At 43.8% G+C, this 18,493-nt stretch overlaps 1 protein-coding gene across 1 annotated transcript in view; it reads left to right on the top strand.

Annotated features, from left to right (window-relative positions):
• The first annotated feature begins 1,062 nt into the window (after positions 1-1,062).
• LOC142075098 (proprotein convertase subtilisin/kexin type 5-like) overlaps positions 1,063-18,493 on the top strand; it is a 307,009-nt gene continuing 289,578 nt past the window's right edge. Inside the window, exon 1 of the mRNA XM_075136116.1 lies at positions 1,063-1,260. Coding sequence (XP_074992217.1) covers positions 1,063-1,260 — 198 coding nt within the window. The remainder of the gene's footprint in view (positions 1,261-18,493) is intronic.

The raw sequence follows: 18,493 nt of genomic DNA, 5'->3' as shown, positions 1-18,493 counted from the left end.
TAAAATCATGATCAGGATGCCCAAGGAGAATCTTGTGAGAGACTAGGAGGCATAGTTGGCAAAGGTTTGAGAGGCAGCTTCAGGGTTGCTCTTGTTTCTGTTTAGTATTTTGATTCATTCCTGTAGCACCCAAACATCATCGAGGTGGGCCTCACCGTGCAGGGGCTGCGCAGGCACATTCCTAAGCACCTCCTTGGCTCCAGGACCCTGAGAGGGCACAAAGGAGGTGCTGCAGACGGTGCCATACATGGGGTCTTGCTGCAGGCCTCGCACCTCACGCACGGCTCCCACAGTCTCAGCAGCGAGAGCGGCAGATTCCCGGTCCAATGGAAGAGGGGAGCCCTTGGGCGCAGGGACTCCGGTGTCTGGGGCCGGCGGTAGCTCCGGGTGCTCGTTGCATGGAAGAGAGCGAAAGGGGGCGGCAGGGCACAGGGCCGGGCGCGACTGCCATTTCCCCTGGCCCTCGGCGCTGCCGGGCGGCGGGAAGGAGGGAAGGCGGGAGGAGGAGAGAGGGAGGAGAGAGGGAGGTGACCGAGCCTGACTGAACTGAGGCGCTCAGCTGCCAACACTCACACTGCCTGCTGCTGCTGCTGTGCTGCTCCGGGACTCCGGGCAAGAGGGGGAGAGGGAAGGAGAGGAAAAGCGAGAAGCAGGAAAGGAGACAGAAGATCACTAGAAGGGGGAAATCTGAGAGAGAAGGAAAGAGCAGAGAGGGGAGACAAGGAACCCTCCTCCCCACAGAGAAGACTTTCCATGTAGCTGGGGACAGAGGGAGAAGACTGGAGCTCAGAAACCGTGAGAAAAGCTTTCCAAGCAAGTTAAGCAATTTACTTAATCCCCGAAGAGCAGAGGGAGGAGGAGAGAGCAATAATCATAATTGCTGATCATAATCATTATTCCCAACCCCTCATAATTTAACCCCCAGACAGTTCAATGCACTATTCCAAGCTCTTCCTAGTTTCCTCCTCGGGGTAACTTCGGAGGACTTTGCCGTCGGTTTCGCCTGGAGGTGAGCCTCGGAAGAAGGAAGGAGAAGTTTTGTGGGGGTTCTGTGCGGAGAAGATGGACTGGAACCGCCGCTGCTGCTGGGGAGGCGGAGGCGGCGGGGACCTTCTCTGTCGGCTCACCCTGGTGCTGGGGTTTCTGCTGCCCGCCTGCAGGACGCGCCTGTACACCAACCACTGGGCTGTGCGGATAACTGGGGGGCTACCGGAGGCCAACAGGATAGCTAGCAAATACGGATACGTCAATATAGGACAGGTAACCCTCCTTCCAACTACTTCCGAGTAGGCGGCGGCAGCGCAGCCAGCCGGCGGGGTCTGCTAACCCGCCTCGCGGCTCCCGCTGCCACCCCGCGCCGCCGGGGCAGGGGACGGGCAGCTGCAGGGCGGGCTCCCCGGCCCTGGCGTCGCCCCAACCCCGCCGCAGGCCCCGCCGCCGCGGGGAGGCCCGGAAAGCCCTCTGCCGCCCCGGCCTCCCGCCGCGGGGCCGGGCGACTGGAAGAAGTGATGTGTGGGGACAGGTATAAAGGAGCTGCGCCGGATCGAGTCCGCTTCTGCAGTCGCAGTGCCCCCTCCGCGGCCAGGTGCGGAGCGGGGCGCGAGCTGCGGAACCGTTCGCAGGACGGGGGAGGGGAGTGGTGGTGGCCGGGAGGCCCTGCCGGGGCTCTACTTGCCTCCTCGCGCTGGTTCCGCGGAACCGCCCCCCGCCCCTCCCCCCATCAAAATAAAAGAGGAGGTTCGTATTTTATCGAGCGTGTGGTGTCCCCGGGAGCCAGGACGTGGCAGCTGCGGCCGTCCGCCCGCCCAGCGTGGGTGGTATCTCGACCCCCCTTTTGGCAGGGCGTGCGGAAGGGAAAGGTGACAAGGGTGGCCCTGGTGCCCTGGGGCTGCTTCCGGGCGTGCGCTACAACCCGCGGCGAGCCTGGGGGCACACAGAAGCAGGGGTCCCACTGGAAAGGGGGAACATGAAGAAGGGGGCCGGGGCACTGCGGCTTGGAAGGAACCTTTGTGGGTCTACCCTGAAGGTCAGACCTGGCCAGCCTCCCTGGCAGGGCCCGTGCTCTGTCATGGCCCCCATGTTTCTGTTCCACAGTCCAATAGCCACCGCTTTCTGCTGGGTTTGTTGTGAAATGAGGGAAAAGAAGTCAGCTCTTGGATGCCGGTGCTCTTAAAGTAGAATTATGCAGAACTTCCTTGATCTCTGCCTGATCAGTTAGGCAACACCTAACTGGTCAGAGTTAGGTATACATGTAACTCAGAAGAGTCCACAGATGTTTAGCTAGAAAACACCTGGAACTAGCTAGATCCAGAAAACAGTCCATGAGAGAATTCTTGGATCCAGACAGATCCAGGAACTACAAGTGAGGAAACACCTGGTTCTCACTGAATCCAATCACACTGAAAAATTCTCTGCTGCTATAGCCTAGGCACAGTTGCTGTTAAAAACATAAGATCTCTTTTTTCTGACACATTTTCTGCCACAGTATCCTAGGCTTTCCTGACAATTGGCCTCAAAATGTGAGCCACATATGTGGGGCTTATAAAGCTGAATGCCTAAAAAATAAACAAGTCTGTTGCATGCTTGTGTGCAAATATCCAAGCACAGATCATCAAAGTGATGCTTACCCGGTTGTTATTGTGTGGTAAAATGAGTTCCCACATACTGTCATTGACTCAAAAGTTTGAAGCATGTATCTCAACCGTTCCCAATTATTGCACACCTGGATGAGACAGTTGTGCAGTTTATTTAATATAAATAATTTACATAAGAAAAGCTGGAAAATGACATTGAGGCAGTACAAAACGTGGTGTATAAAGACTGAGTACCAGCTTCCCTCTTGGAGCACTTGTGCAGGTAGGCAAGGCTATTCCCATTTGGAGGCACAAAAATTCAGGAGGAAGTTTTTGTGTCAAAATTGAATCCACATCTGGAAATTGTCTTTTTTATAAGATGAAGGAATACAAGAGTAAAGTTTTTTGCATTGATGTGTTTTATTTTTTTCTTATACATGTCTTGTGCTCAAGGGTTTTTTTGTATATTCCTATCTGGGCCTTTACAATGCTGAAATAAGCAACAGTTAGCTGGTTGGAGGATTCACTTCTTTCCCTTTTGTCTTTTGCCAGGTCAGCTGACTAATTCAGGGCCTGCTTTTTTATACCTAGCACATCCAAATCTCCTGTTGGATTAAGGAAAGAATGTAGTAAGCCACTACTGTCTTCTTATGTGTCAGTGAAGTGCCATGTACCCACCTATGACTTATTAATAATAGATACATTACTGATCAGGTGTACAGATAGGAATGAGAGAAAATAGAGACTATGAATAATGAACGACTGAAAAATACATTGCTAGGTACACAGATTAAAAGAAGGCATATGTGAAGGGAGTCAATACTGTTATTTAGTTATGCAGATAGGGAGAATGCAAGTAGAACAGAAATGTAAGAATGTTAAATGATGCATGCATGAGAAGAAAAACTGTAGTAATAATATGAACTAGACTGATGGGTGAATTCTAGTCTTCTGGCTGTTACGAGCCTTAAAGCACAAGAAGCAGGCAGTGGGCATACGCGAAGAAATTCCACAGAGCTTCCTGTACGTAATTTGGATTTGGAGTGCTAGATTTCATTCTGTCCTGCCAATGTAGAGCTCAGAGCTCTACTGTTGTACAGTTATTTGTCTTAAGAAGTCTTATACATTTGCACAATCTTACTCAGAATTTCCTTTCATGGGTATCTTTTTAGGATGGCCAGTTTTAGTTTCTGATCATTCCTAGCAAAATCATCTCCAGATGGTATTTCTTTCTCAGCATGTTCATTAATATGTTGGTGGGAATTCTGATGTTTGCAGTGAATCTGTTCTTCTTTTACTCCTACCCTATCCTTACACAATTTTATCAGACTGACCTGGTCACTAGATAGGACTTAGAATTTAAGAATTGAGAGTGCATAAGATAATCAGAATGTCTATGATCTGACCATACATAGTTTAACATATAAATTGTGGTTCAAAGCCTACATAAAATAATTATAACTGTATTTCTTAAAATGTACAAAAAATGTGTATCCTTTTTTGTGAAGCTTATCAAACGTATGTAGAGTATATCACTTGTTAGAGATGGGTGAAGAGGAATAAGGCAGTTACATTTTAGAGAAAGGAAGCTAGGAAGAGTCAGGACTGATGAGTAGGATTTGGCTGCAACAGGCTTTTTGCATAGATTTGAAAAAGCAGGGTGTTATTTGACTCATAACCAAAACAGGAAGTGCAAAAGAATCTATAAGAAGGGGCGAGAATTGGTGGTTTATTATTGAGAGACAATTGGAAATAATTTAAAAATCTGTACTTGAGTGTAAGATGTTGAAAGACTTTTTTTTTTATCTGAATACAGTATCAAAACACTAAAAGAGAGATAACCAGTAAGCAGAATTCTGTTAGAGGCAGGACTTCCCATGCTTAATGTCTGCATATTGTAGCAGCTATGGTCAGGTAGTTGAACTTTGGTTTTGCAGATAACATCTCTTCCAGTTAAGCTGAAACATTGTGATTAAAGCTGAACATGTCAGTAAGAGCTAAGCTGTTTGCTTTTGCTTGAAGAAGGTAATTGCAAATCTCATAAAAGTACACATCCCTAAATAATCTGAAATAGATGACAAAAAGTGTAGCACATTAAGCATAATATTTCTGATTAAATTAAATTTGAGAGCTCATATTTAAGAAGAAAGTGCAAAAATCAAAATCCAGGTCCCACTACAGCTGACCCAAAGAACCGACTCAGTACAAATGACCCAGAAAAATAAAGGAATTAAAATATTCTCGATAAAAGTTAATGAAATTGTATATAAAAAATGGAAGTCAAGTAGGGACAATTGCAAAGTTGCAAACCTGGAGGATTCTGAAAACATACTTAATTGCATGATTAGAGCTGAAGGGAACAGTGGAAAAGAGGGGAGGGTTGTAGGTGTTATTCTTACCAGCTAGCTTGTCAGTTTTGAATGAGTGGAGATACAAGAAGCCATGAGAGAGAGATATTAGGATAGTGTAGGAGTAAGGCAGTTAAGAGTAGGCAATATTTGGGTTGTGTTTGTGGAGAAATGATGTTGAAATATACATTAAGTTGGTCAGTGGAGACAAGATGGTAGATACAGAAGGCTGTGAATTGTAAACATCAGCCAAGATCCCTTCTCTCAGTTTGTGTTATTTGGTGCGTTCCTGGTAACAGACAGAATTTAGCTCTCCCTTTTGGTGCTCATGTGATTTCCAGTAAAATAATATCCGGCTGAGCCTTGAAATATCTGTAAATCCATTTTCATTGCCATGATGATGTCAGGAAAGCTACAAAACCTAGCTGAATGATTGGACCAGTCAGAAATAGATGGATGAAAGATATGTTAAAGGAGGCCTAGAGATCACCTGCTTGCTGCTGAGTAACTGAGTTCTCCTGCAACTCACAGCTTCTGGTAAGCTCCTGTTGCTCTTAAATTCTCCTTGTGGTCTCCATCCCTTGTTATAACTTCCCAGAAATTTGAAGCTTTAACTTCTCTGCTTATTGAAAAAAGGAGTTTTCCATGAACTTTTTGGAGATATGGCACAAAAGAAAAAGAATTCTCTGTTACTCTGTACTTCAGCCTCCATATTCTGGTTCTTGTTTCCTATGAATTGCCCCAATGTACTGCTCATTTATCCTGTTTTTTCCTTACCATTGCCAATGTGAAATTGATAGTAGACATAGAAGTTTGGTTTTCCTTAACAGATATTTGAATTCTTACAGTGAATCTAGTGAGATTATCATTCATTTTCTTCATGTATGGCTTGGAAAAGCAAAGAGCAGCAACTTAGAATTATCATTATATCAACTGTTATTCAATTTCTGTTCAAAGACTCTTTTCCTCATAGGACTGAATGAAAGTTAGGTATCACAAAAATTGAGGCAGTAGATCACCTTATCAACTGAGACAAGTGGGCGGGATATCCTTCTGAAAGTCTGTGAATTTGATTGCTCTAGTTAGTGCCACCAGTTTGGAACTTCTGATTTGAAGAGTAGGGCCTGCTTGAGCTGACACTCAAATCAATAGGCCTTCATTTAAGGCCTATTAAAGGCCTTTCCCATGACTTGAAGCTTGAGTACTTAGTTACTGATAATGTCAGTAACATAACCACAGCTGCATTAAAGCTAATGGAGCAAACACAATGAAGCATCAGTCAGTATAAGCTACAAAAGAATTTGGAGACCTGTAACTAGTGGTGTACCCCAGGGGTCAATACTGGGTCCAGTCCTGTCTAACATCTCTCTATGGGTAATTTTTCTTTTGGGCTGTTTGCGGCTTCACCAAGGGGAAGTCATGCTTGACCAACTTGATAAACTTCTACAATGAAATGACTGGCCTGGTAGATGAGGGGACAGCAGTGGGTATTGTCTAGCTGGACTTCAGTAAGGCCTTTGACACTGTCTCCCACAAGATCCTCATAGACAAGCTGTATGGATAAGCAGACAGTGAGGTGGGTTGAAAACTGGCTGAATGGCAAGGCCCAGAGGGTGGTGATCAGTGGCACAAAGTCTAGGTGGAGGCCAGTAACTAGCGGTGTACCCCAGGGGTCAATACTGGGTCCAATCCTGTTCAACATCTTCATTAATGATCTGGATGATGGGGCAGAGTGTACCCTCAGCAAGTTTGCTGATGACACAAAAGTGGGAGGAGTGGCTGATATGCCAGGGGATCGTGCTGCCACCCAGAGGGACCTGGACAGGCTGGAGAAATGGGCTGACAGGAACCTCATGCAGTTCAACAAGGGGAAGTGCCAAGTCCTGCACCTGAGGAGGAACAACCCCAGGCACCAATATATGCTGGGGGCCGCCCAGCTGGAAAGCAGCTTTGCAGAAAAGGACCTGGGGGTCCTGGTGGGCACCAGTTTGAACATGAGCCAGCAATGTGCCCTTGCGGCAAAGAGGGCCAACGGTATCCTGGGCTGCATTAGGCAAAGCATTGCCAGCAGGTTGAGGGAGGTGATCCTTCCCCTCTCCTCAGCACTGGTGAGGCCACACCTGGAGGACTGCGTCCAGTTCTGGGCTCCCCAGTACAAGAGAGACGTGGACATACTGGAGAGAGTCCAGCGAAGGGCCACAAAGATGATGAAGGGACTGGAGCATCTCTGCTATGAGGCAAGGCTGAGAGAGCTGGGACTGTTCAGCCTGGAGAAGAGAAGGCTCAGGGGGGATCTTATCAATCTATATGAATACCTGAAGGGAGGGTGTAAAGAAGATGGAGCCAGGCTCTTTTTAGTGGTGCCCAGTGACAGGACAAGAGGCAATGGGCACAAAGTGAAACACAGGAGGTTCCGTGTGAACATCAGGAAACACTTTTTTACTGAGGGTGACTGAGCACTGGAACAAGTTGCCCAGAGAGGTTGTGGAGTCTCCATCTGTGGAGATATTCAAAAGCCATCTGGACCTGGTCCTGAGCAACCTGCTCTAGGTGGCCCTGCTTGAGCAGGGGGGTTAGACCAGATGACTTCCAGAGGTCCCTTCCAACCTCAACCATCCTGTGATTCTGTAATCAGTCCCAAGACCTCCTCTCTTCGATTGGGCTTTTGAATAGTGTAAAAATATAAAGTCATGGCTTAAATGCATAGATGTGATCTTTTTCTTTCCCCATCTATTTCAGGCATGTCTGGCCTACCCTTTGCTCTGCAACAGGCATGGGGGGTGTGTGTGTGTGTGAGGTGAGAAAGAGAGAGAGATGGTGCAGGGTTCTTTCTGGATCTCAGTAAGAAAGGCCCGACAACAAATTCCTACATAAAATAGCTGGCTTAATAAGACAGAATAAGAGGAGGAATATAGATAGCGAGTAAATCTTAACTTCCCTTCAGATGCTGGGAACCCTGTGTTCGTGCAGCATCGGACAGACCCCAGATGGATTTTCCCACTGCACGCTCCACAGATCCTGTTCGTGGAGAGGGGTTCTTCCTTTGTGGCCATTCGAACTATTATATAATTTCCTTACAAGAAAACAACTCTATTCATAAAGGATGTTCACATGAGAACTTGCTGCACTTTTAGATAAAGACAAGGACATACAGGTGGCATAATTGCCAATACCAAGTGGGAACTGCCTGCAGGCTCCTCTGTTACAATGAGCTGGCTGAGTTTATCTTGCGACCAAGGAATTTGTGCAGCACAACACAGGCCTGGGCCTACTCAGGTTAACTGTTATGTGGATCATTAACTCCTAAATGTGCAGTGGTTTCTCAGTCAGGATCAATACATTCCACTCCTTCATCCACATACAGTTTACCTTTCCCAAAGATATTATAAGTTACAGATTATATTAGTAAACTGTTCAGCTAATAGGAAGCTTCCCGGCAGGTTGGAATATTATCTCTGTCACAACATACACCAGTGTGCAGCAGAGGCCTGCACTGGGTATTCCAGCAGATTCCCTTACAATGGCTACTCATGCTAACATATGGGCTTCTCAAGCCCTAAGTACAAGGCCCAATACAGCAGACATGGCTTTTTCAAGATCACTAACTCCTTGAATACAATGTCTTCTGCAAGGCTCCCAATACACCCCTGAAGTGCAATTAGTAGTTTCTCTAGTGAACAAATCTTTCTCTCGTGAAAAGTTCCTCTCTGCTCTTTGTGAATGGGTCTTTTAAGAAAGCCAGGAAATGGCAATCCCTCTGGGGTTGTGTCATGGTTTAACCCCAGCCAGCAACTAAGCACCACGCAGCTGCTTGCTCACCCCCGACCTCCGGTAGATGGGGGAGAGAATTGGGAGGGCACAAGTAGGAAAACTCGCAGGTTGAGATAAAAACAGTTTAATAATGGAAATAAAACAAAGTAGAACAGTAATGATAACTGATAACAACCACAATAATAGGATATACAAAGCAGGCGATGCACATTGCAACTGCTCACCACCCGCTGACTGTGTGTCCTGAACCTGCAAGAGCCCCCCACCCCTAGTTTTTATACTGAGCATGACGTCACATGGTATGGAATACCCCGTTGGCCACCCGGGTCAACTGCCCCAGCTATGCTCCTGTCTCTGCCCTGCTTCCCCTGCACTTGGCAGAGCATGGGAGGCTGAAAAAAAAAGTCCCCGGTGCAAGCACCACCCAGTAACAACCAAAGCATCAATGGGCCATCAATGTTCCTCTCATACCAGACCCAAAACACAGCACACCCCCCCAGCTACTGGGAAGAAAGTTAACTCTGTCCTAGCCGGAAGTAGGACAGGTTGTGATAAGGTAGTATAATGCAAAGCAGCCAAAGAATAGCTCTAAGTTGCACACTGGATGGAGCTACATGGAACATATCCTGTCCCCAGCAGTTCCCTGATTAAATATTTCACCCTTCTGTCTTACAGCGGCTACACAGAGCAGACCTTTCTCTTAGAGCAAAGTGTCTGTCATTGACTTTTGGGAAAGTTTGGCTGTCTAGATGGCAGCTGCTGAGGATTAAACTTATTAAAACATATAGTCTGTGTTGCATTTTGTACAATTGGCGGAAATATTATGGCTGTGCTGATAGAGCGGAGATTTGTTACTATTCAGTGAATGAAGGAAGCTTTCTTTTGATATAGCCATGATAATTATAGTATACTGATAAGTCATCTTGGTTCCCATCGCTTTCTTTGTTTCTTGTAAACACAGCTTCTCACTGGATATAAATTTGTGGTTTGGTGCTAAAATATTCTTAATAGACTGGAGAAAGGAACACCAGCTTATAGAGGGATGACTTGTGAAGCATCTGAGAAGCTGGCAATGCTGCTCCTAGCTCTGATGCTGAAGCCCTTTGTGCTCTTGAGCTAATGATTTAAACTTTTTCTCCCCACTTCTTTATTTATAGTCACAAAATAAGAGAAACACCAGTAACTGGGGGTAGACGCATGAGTTTCTTTTCATTTCAAACGTGGGTTTCAAAATAAGGAAAGCTTTCTAGGTTTGTGCTCTTCTGGGTGCTTCATCAGTCTGCTGCTATCAGGACCCAGGGATTTCTCATTCAGGCAGGAGACTTTCCTTGAGGCTATAGGAGAGAATGAGAGAAACATACAGCTGATATCCCCAAGGGGACAGAAGAATGGGAGAGGTGAAGATATCTTTTCTGTGGCTCCAACAAGGAAGAGAAATGCTGCATTAATTAATATAGGAGTAAACTTTAGATCCCTCTGTTCCGTTTTCTTCCTTAATTCTAGGCAGGGTCAATATTTTTCTAAATCCCATCTTTCCTCTCCTAATTGTATTCTTCTAGTAATCTTTCTTTTCTGATCTCTTCCAGGGTCTAGTGGCTTACTCCCCACCTTCTGTCACCCTCAGGAGGTGACAGACTGCCCTTTCCCTGCTTTTTCCTGCCTACAAGGAGTACATGCTGTTTACAAAAAGACACCTAAGCAGGCTAAGCTTGAGGAGCTGCCCAGGAGCCACTGTTAGCTATATGGATTTGGTTTTTAAGATAAAGAGTAAACGAAAGAGAACTTATTAGGAGTTTACAAATTTAAAGCCAGCAAATCACACACAAAGAGATAATAAATATTAGTTCATTTCAAACCTGAGGTCCCAATGATGGCACAGAGATGATGTTGTGTAACAAGATCAATTGATCAGAAAGAATGGGAAGAATGGCTGTTTTCCTTTTTCCAAATCTATTCCTGATGGGAAGCAAAAGGAAATCTTGCAAACTAAGTAGTTGAAACTGGAAGACTAGAAAAAAGCATTTCAACTGAGAGAAAAGGGAGCTTAAGCTAAGATAAAGAGCCTAAAGTAAGGTTGTCTTCAGCAAAGGCAGGATCAGCTATGCCCACATCTCTCCTGGCAGATATTAAACCTATTTTTGAAGGACTTCCTTGAGAAGACTCCACAGTGCCAGGGCATGGTCAATTCTAGTGGTTCATTATCCTCATTGCCCCCTTGAAGTCTAAGCTGCATCTGTCTTCCTGCAGTTTAAAGCCTGCATTTCTTTCTCTATGAACGTAAAGAACAGCAACAGCAGAAAAGTTGTAGTGTTCCACTCTTCCTTCCACCCACTTTTTTCTTTTTTCATCCAGGCCCAATTCTTTCCCTTGTTTCACATAGGTCATGTTTTCACTGATCAGTTTTGCTGTTTAACTCTGGCCTTTCTAACTGATCCTCATCTTCTTGAAAAATAGATGGAATATTCCTGCTAGGGCTTTACTGCTGAGTAGAGAATAAGGATTCCTTTAGGTGTCCTGAGGACAGCACTCCTATTTACATATCCTATTATGGTGCTTGTCTTTCCCATGGCTGTATGACATTGTTGACTTATGTTCAGCTTGTGATCTGCTGTAGCTCACAGACTTATTCTGCCAAATTTGTAGACAGTTGTTCTCCAGCCTGAATTTGTCCAGTAGATTATTCTTGATTAGGTGGATTACTTTGCATATTTCCTTGCTGAATTTTGTCCAATTTTTCTAGACCTTGTTTTCCAGTTTGTCAAGTTCATTTTGAATTCTGTTCCTGCCCTCCAACATACTTGCAGTCCCTATTTCTTGTTGTATGTATGCTTAATAGGTGTATTTCCTGTGCCAATATCCAGATCACTAATGAAAATATTGACCAAAAATAGTTTCTAGAAGAACTCTGGCAGGCAGTAATTTGCTGCCCCACTGTAATGAGCAGACACATTAATGTTACCTATATAGTTTTTACTTACCATTCCATAGTTTAATTTTAGGCACTACTTCAAGAATTCAAAGGGGACTGTCAATCAAGTAATATTTGTATATATATTTATAGATGTGTATATATATGTATATATCTATATTTATATATAAAATATATTATATTAATATATTCATAAATATTTATATATAAACATCTATATTATGTATAGATGTGTATATAGAATCATAGAATCATAGAATAGTTTGGGTTGGAAGGGACCTTTAAAGGTCATCTAGTCCAACCCCCCTGCCGTGGGCAGGGACATCTTCAACTAGATCAGGTTGCTCAGAGCCCCGTCCAACCTGACCTTGAATGTTTCCAGGGATGGGGCATCTACCACCTCTCTGGGCAACCTGTTCCAGTGTCTCACCACCCTCATCGTAAAAAATTTCTTCCTTATATCTAGTCTAAATCTACCTTATTTTAGTTTAAAACCATTACCCCTTGTCCTGTCGCAACAGGCCCTGCTAAAAAGTCTGTCCCCATCTTTCTTATTAAGTATTGAAAGGCTGCAATAAGGTCTCCCCGAAGCCTTCTCTTCTCCAGGCTGAACAACCCCAACTCTCTCAGCCTTTCCTCATAGGAGAGGTATTCCATCCCCCTGATCATTTTCGTGGCCCTCCTCTGGACCTGCTCCAACAGGTCTATGTCTTTCTTGTGCTGGGGACTCCAGAGCTGGATGCAGTACTCCAGGTGGGGTCTCACCAGAGCAGAGTAGAATCACCTCCCTCGACCTGCTGGCCACGCTTCTTTTGATGCAGCCCAGGATATGGTTGGCCTTCTGGGCTGCGAGCACACATTGCTGGCTCATGTCCAGCTTTTCGTCCACCAGTACCCCCAAGTCCTTCTGGGCAGGGCTGCTCTCAATCCCTTCATCCCCCAGCCTGTATTGATGCTGGGGGTTGCCCTGACCCAGGTGCAGGGCCTTGCACTTGGCCTTGTTGAACCTCATGAGGTTCACATGGGCCCACTTCTCGAGCTTGTCCAGGTCCCTCTGGATGGCATCCCATCCCTCAGGCATGTCGACCGCACCACTCAGCTTGGTGTCGTCTGCAAACTTGCTGAGGGTGCACTCGATCCCACTATGTCATTGATGAAGATGTTAAACAGTACCGGTCCCAATACGGACCCCTGCGGGACACCACTCATCACGGATCTCCATCTGGACATTGAGCTGTTGACCACTACCCTCTGGATGTGACCATCCAACCAATTCCTCACCCACCGGACAGTCCACCCATCAAATCCATACCTCTCCAGTTTAGAGGGAAGGATGTTGTGGGGGACCGTGTCAAAGGCCTTACAGAGGTCCAGATAGATGACATCAGTAGCCCTTCCCTTGTCCACTGATGTAGTCACTCCATCATAGAAGGCCACTAGGTTGGTCAGGCAGGACTCGCCCTTGGTGAAGCCATGCTGGCTGTCTCGAATCACCTCCCTGTCCTCCATGTGCCTTAGCATAGCTTCCAGGAGGATCTGTTCCATGATCTTCCCAGGCACAGAGGTGAGGCTGACTGGCCTGTAGTTCCCCGGGTCTTCCTTATTTCCCTTTTTAAAAATGGGGGTTATGTTTCCCCTTTTCCAGTCAGCGGGAACTTCACCGGACTGCCACGACTTCTCAAATACGATGGATAGTGGCTTAGCAACTTCATCCGCCAGTTCCCTCAGGACCCGCGGATGGATCTCATTGGGTCCCATGGACTTGTGCACCTTCAGGTTCCTTAGATGGTCTCGAACCTGATCTTCTCCTACAGTGGGCGGCTCTTCATTCTCCCAGTCCCTGCCTTTGCCTTCTGCGGCTTGGGCGGTGAGGCTTGAGCAAAAACGTCATTGAGTACCTCAGCCTTCTCCATATCCTGGGTAACCAGGTCTCCCGTTTCCTTCCGGAGAGGGCCCACATTTTCCCTGGTCTTCCTTTTATCCCCGACGTACCTATAGAAGCTTTTCTTGTTGCCCTTGACGTCCCTGGCCAGATTTAATTCTATCAGGGCTTTAGCTTTCCTAACCTGATCCCTGGCTGCTCGGACAATTTCTCTGTATTCCTCCCAGGCTAACTGTCCTTGCTTCCACTCTCTGTAGGCTTCCTTTTTGTGTTTGAGTGTGTCCAGGAGCTCCTTGTTCATCCATGCAGGCCTCCTGGCGTTTTTGCCTGACTTCCTCTCTGTTGGGATGTATCGCTCCTGAGCTTGGAGGAGGTGATCCTTGAATATTAACCAGCTAAGTAATTTCCTCCTCTATTACAAATACAATTTACTGAAGAGTAATAAAATAGTGACTCATGGGAATATCTGGGAATCAGTTAAGTTCATCTACATGATGTATGGAGGTACTAAATCCACTGCTCTTTTACAGTGAACCTACAACATACCTCTTTGATTTTGTACTGTATCAAAGTCTGATGATCTACCACTCTGTAGAATAGGCTTAACCAAATACAGATGCAAAACTTGTCCAGAACCAGACATGATGCTGATATGTTCACCCATCTTATTTGATCAATGTTAGAGCTGTACAAAAGTTTATACTATTTTGTAGAAAAGTGATGTTTGTCAGTAACCATTATTTGTATAAGCAATCTCCACTCCCATGAGTAATCTCATTTAATTTGTATAAGGCAACTTGAGCAACAACTATTCATATGAGTAACAGTTTCTGGATAGGATCCTATAGAGTAACTGAAGTTCAATAATTTCTTAATGGGGAAAAAAATTTCTAATTGACAGAATCTGCAGGCAAGTGTAAAGAAAAAAACAAAAAAGTAAGCAAGCAAGACAAATAAAAAAACCCCACCCCAACCCCAAATTATTATGTATTATGTAGCATTCAAACCTATTAAGAAAGAAAACATCAACATCATCATAGCTAATGTTTATTGATGAGAAAAAAGAAGATCAAGGGACTGTTAAGTCTAGGCATAGTGAGGTAAGATTCAGTTTAAAGTAGCTATCTCCAGTGACAGCGGAAAAAAATGGAACATTTATCAATTCAGATATATAGGTCTCTCTCCTTTGCCAGCTTCCATAGTGCTGGAAGATCTATTAAGGTTCAATTCAGCTTTCATTGGAATCAGTGGGTTTTTTCATTGTATTTAATGGGGGCTGCAATAAGCACTTAATGAAGAAACACTTAATTTTTTAAAATTTAGACCTCAATGAGGAACAAGGCCTACATTCTATAGTAAGTTAGCGTCCTAATGCCTAGGTTCTTATATCAGCTGCGAAATTACTTCAAACTACAGAGAAAAGTCAAGGAGAACTGATAGCCAGTTATAGTTTGTGATTAAATATCTAAAGTTACTAAAACCAATGACAAAAATCAGGTCAAAGCTTGCATACAATGTCCATTTCACACATTTAAAGAATATTCCTTAGCAGCCTAATTGTCTGGAGAACAAAATCTTAGAACTTGAGGGTTGAGTGAAAGCTTAGCTATGTATCTCAAACTGCATTTCCTTGGAGAAAGGAGAAATGTTTCTGCTGCATATTTGTTTAACGAATTGTTATTGAAATACTTAGGGGAAAGCTGGTCAGCTGGAATGGTAGCAATGAATTGGATAAAACCAGGTGTTCTTCTATATAAATGGATTTACATTTCCATTTTGAAACATTTGTTTTCATGCCATATCAGTCCTACAAGGTCAGAAAGATTAAGAAATCACCAAAGATACCAGCCACCACTAGAACTTTCTCACTATGTAATTAAATGTGTCAGATTAATATTCCTAGTTTCCAGTCAAAAAATGGAAGTTATTTAAATTTCACAAGATGGACATTATATTTATTTATAAGAAAGCTTCCAAAAGAGCAGTCTATTGCAATGGTAGAACCATTTATTGATGAGATATTTATTGCTGCCCTTACCAACACAGTCCAGAGCCCCTCATGTCATAGGGTGGTTAAGTCTTTTAGAAAGCAAGGCTCAGCAACCCTATTTGTATTTATCAATTTTCCCAGGTGATGGCTTTGTGATTTGTCATTTGGCCACGATCATCATATACTGGCCTAAGAACTATAGGGAGGGTTCTGTTCAGTGATAAGGGATATTTAAACTTCCCTAAGGTGATTAGTACTGAACCAAAGGTATCTCTCGACCAGACAGGCAGAAAGGTGTAACGACAGTGATGCAGAGATGGGCACGTGTCAGAGCCTCAAGGAAATCCCAGATATTGTGATGTGTATCCTCTCTGGAAATGACCTTGCACTTCAAATAGATGTGAATAAAATTATACTAATGTTATGCTTTAGATCCAAAGAAGAGGAATGATTTGGCTTACAGTGGAGCAAAAGGGAATCGTCCGAGAAGAAAACTGAAAGCAATATCAAACTATAATACTGTAATGCTGTTTGGGGCTGGAGCTCTTATTGTGTGGCACTGATGGAATGCATCTGGTTTGTCAGAATCTCCGATATTATCGGGGTACTTGCAATTGTATTTCTAATATTCATGTTTAAAGGCTATTGATATCTTTACAAATTTCAACTGAATGCTTTGCTGAGCTACATTTCAGAGACTCTCTTTGAGGTCCAGTGAGAGAAGTGTTTTTCTTTAAAAGCAGAAAAAGTTAATATCTGAGCTATAAGACCACTGTTCAAATATCTGCACTGGCTCCTCTCCACTTCCAACTGATAAAACTACTACAGAGCTTATTCTATAGTCCATTCCTGCAATGAAGCTGTGCTACTGATTTCCAAGAGGGGTAGGGGAACTTTCTCAGCTTAAAGCCCTGCCATTGTTGTTCATTCTCCTACTTGGCCCCCTGGATACCAGGGTACCTACAGATGATAAAATATTTTTCACAGTTTAGCATTTGATTGATTTGTTTGCTTCAGTTCAGCTCAGATGGGCTACTTGAGATATACTTCAAGTGCAAATATCCTGCAATCCAAGAATTCTAAAGGAATAAGGATGAAATAAAATAGGATGAATAAAAAAATCAGTAAATTAAGTAACTGAAAGTAATAGGAGCAGTGGCATGAAACCTCTCACTGAGGTTTTCAAAACTGTTTTCAAATCTGGGGACAGCTGGGTGACAAATGTGATGTCAATTTTTAGAAAGGATATCTGGGAACTATAGACTTGCAGGTGTCTACTAGGCAAATGAGTAGAAACTATAAGAAAAAAGAGTATTAATAGATAGAATAGATAGATAGATAGATAGATAGATAGATAGATAGATAGATAGATAGAGGACACTTGGATAAAAAATGACCTACTTGGAAAAAGTCAAACAGAGGAAAACTATGCCTTACAAATTTATTAGTGTTCTTTGAAAAGGTCAAGCATGCAGATAAAGGTGACCCAGTAGATATACTCTACTTTGATTTCCAAACAGCTTTTGACAATATGTCCTTTACCAACAGCTTTTAAGGAATTAAGAAGCCATGCCATAAGAGGAAGGTCCTTGCACAAGCAAACAGTCAGTTAAAAGACTGAAAACATAGATTAGTAATAATTAGTTTGGTTCTCACAATGGAGGGAGGTCCCCACTGGAGTTCTGCCAGGGTCTGTGCTAAAATCTTTTCTGGGACCTATACTATTTCACAAAAAAAAATGACATGGAAAAGGAAGTATGCAATGAGGTGTAGAAATCAGCTATTGTTACCAATCATAACTGTAAAAGCTACAGTTGACTATGCGTGAGCTACAGGACCTTGCAAAACTGAGTGCCAACAATAAAATAGCAAATTAAATTCAGTGTAGATAAATGTAGATGATCTGATGTATAATCCTAACCTCAGACATAAGATGAAGTGTTTTGAGCTGCCCAGTACCACGGAGGAGTGATGATCTCAAGGTTATGGCAGACTGGTCCATGGAAACCTCAGCTTAGTAGTAGCCCCAAAAGCAAATCACATACTTGAAATGATCAAGAAAGGTATGGAGAACAAAGCAGAGAACATCATGATGCCACTATACAGATTATCCAAGGTTTTCTCATACTTTGAGTATTGTGTGCAGTTCCGGTCTCCTCTATTCAAAGAAGACATAGTAGAGCTGGAAAAGATTCAAAGGACAAAAAGGATGAACAAAGGTGTGGAACACCTTCTGTATGGGGAATAGCTGAGTAAGCTAAGACTCTTCTGTCCAGAGAAGAGACAATTTAGGCAGAAATGTTAGAAATCTAAAAAACCATGTATAGCATAAGAAGAGTGGACGAGGATTCACTTTCACAGTCTCTTTCAGTACAAGAACTACAGGCCATCAAACAAAGCTAGTAGGAGTCAGGTTCAAAACAAGGAAAAGAGAGGTGGTTCTTCATGCAGTGAAGTAGCAGACTTTTAAAATCCTAACCAAAGAATATTGTGGACACTGAAAGTTTACTTTTATTTGAGAGACTGGACAAGTGTCTGGACAAAAAATCCTAAAATTTCTAAGTACACAGAAATCACATCCAGCTCAGGCTGGATCTCTGGCAAGCAGGATTCTGTTTCATCACATTTTTTTCTGTGTGTGGCACATGACAAAAAGCACCACAGTTCCTCACTAGGGGTCATGTGATTTAATCAGATCCATGGCTCACATAGGTATCTCCCTATGTTGTGATTTTACAGTTCATCATTTAGAAAGGAAGAGAAAGATATACTGGTCAATCACAGAATCACAGAACATGCAAATATGATGCTGGAAATATCTTGCCTGACAAACCCCAGAGAATTATTTATGACATTGTACAAAGCAGTGGTGAGGCTGTACACAGGCTGGCCATCTTTCTGGTCAAGATAAATGGATTTCAACTAAAACACAGCAATTGGGATGATCATGGGAGTCATCCTTCTAAAAGGAAAACAGAAGTTACATTAGCAAAACCAAAG

Source organism: Calonectris borealis, chromosome W (assembly GCF_964195595.1).
Source record: "Calonectris borealis chromosome W, bCalBor7.hap1.2, whole genome shotgun sequence".
Lineage (NCBI taxonomy): Eukaryota > Metazoa > Chordata > Aves > Procellariiformes > Procellariidae > Calonectris > Calonectris borealis.
This window is presented reverse-complemented; position numbering and strand designations above follow the sequence as displayed.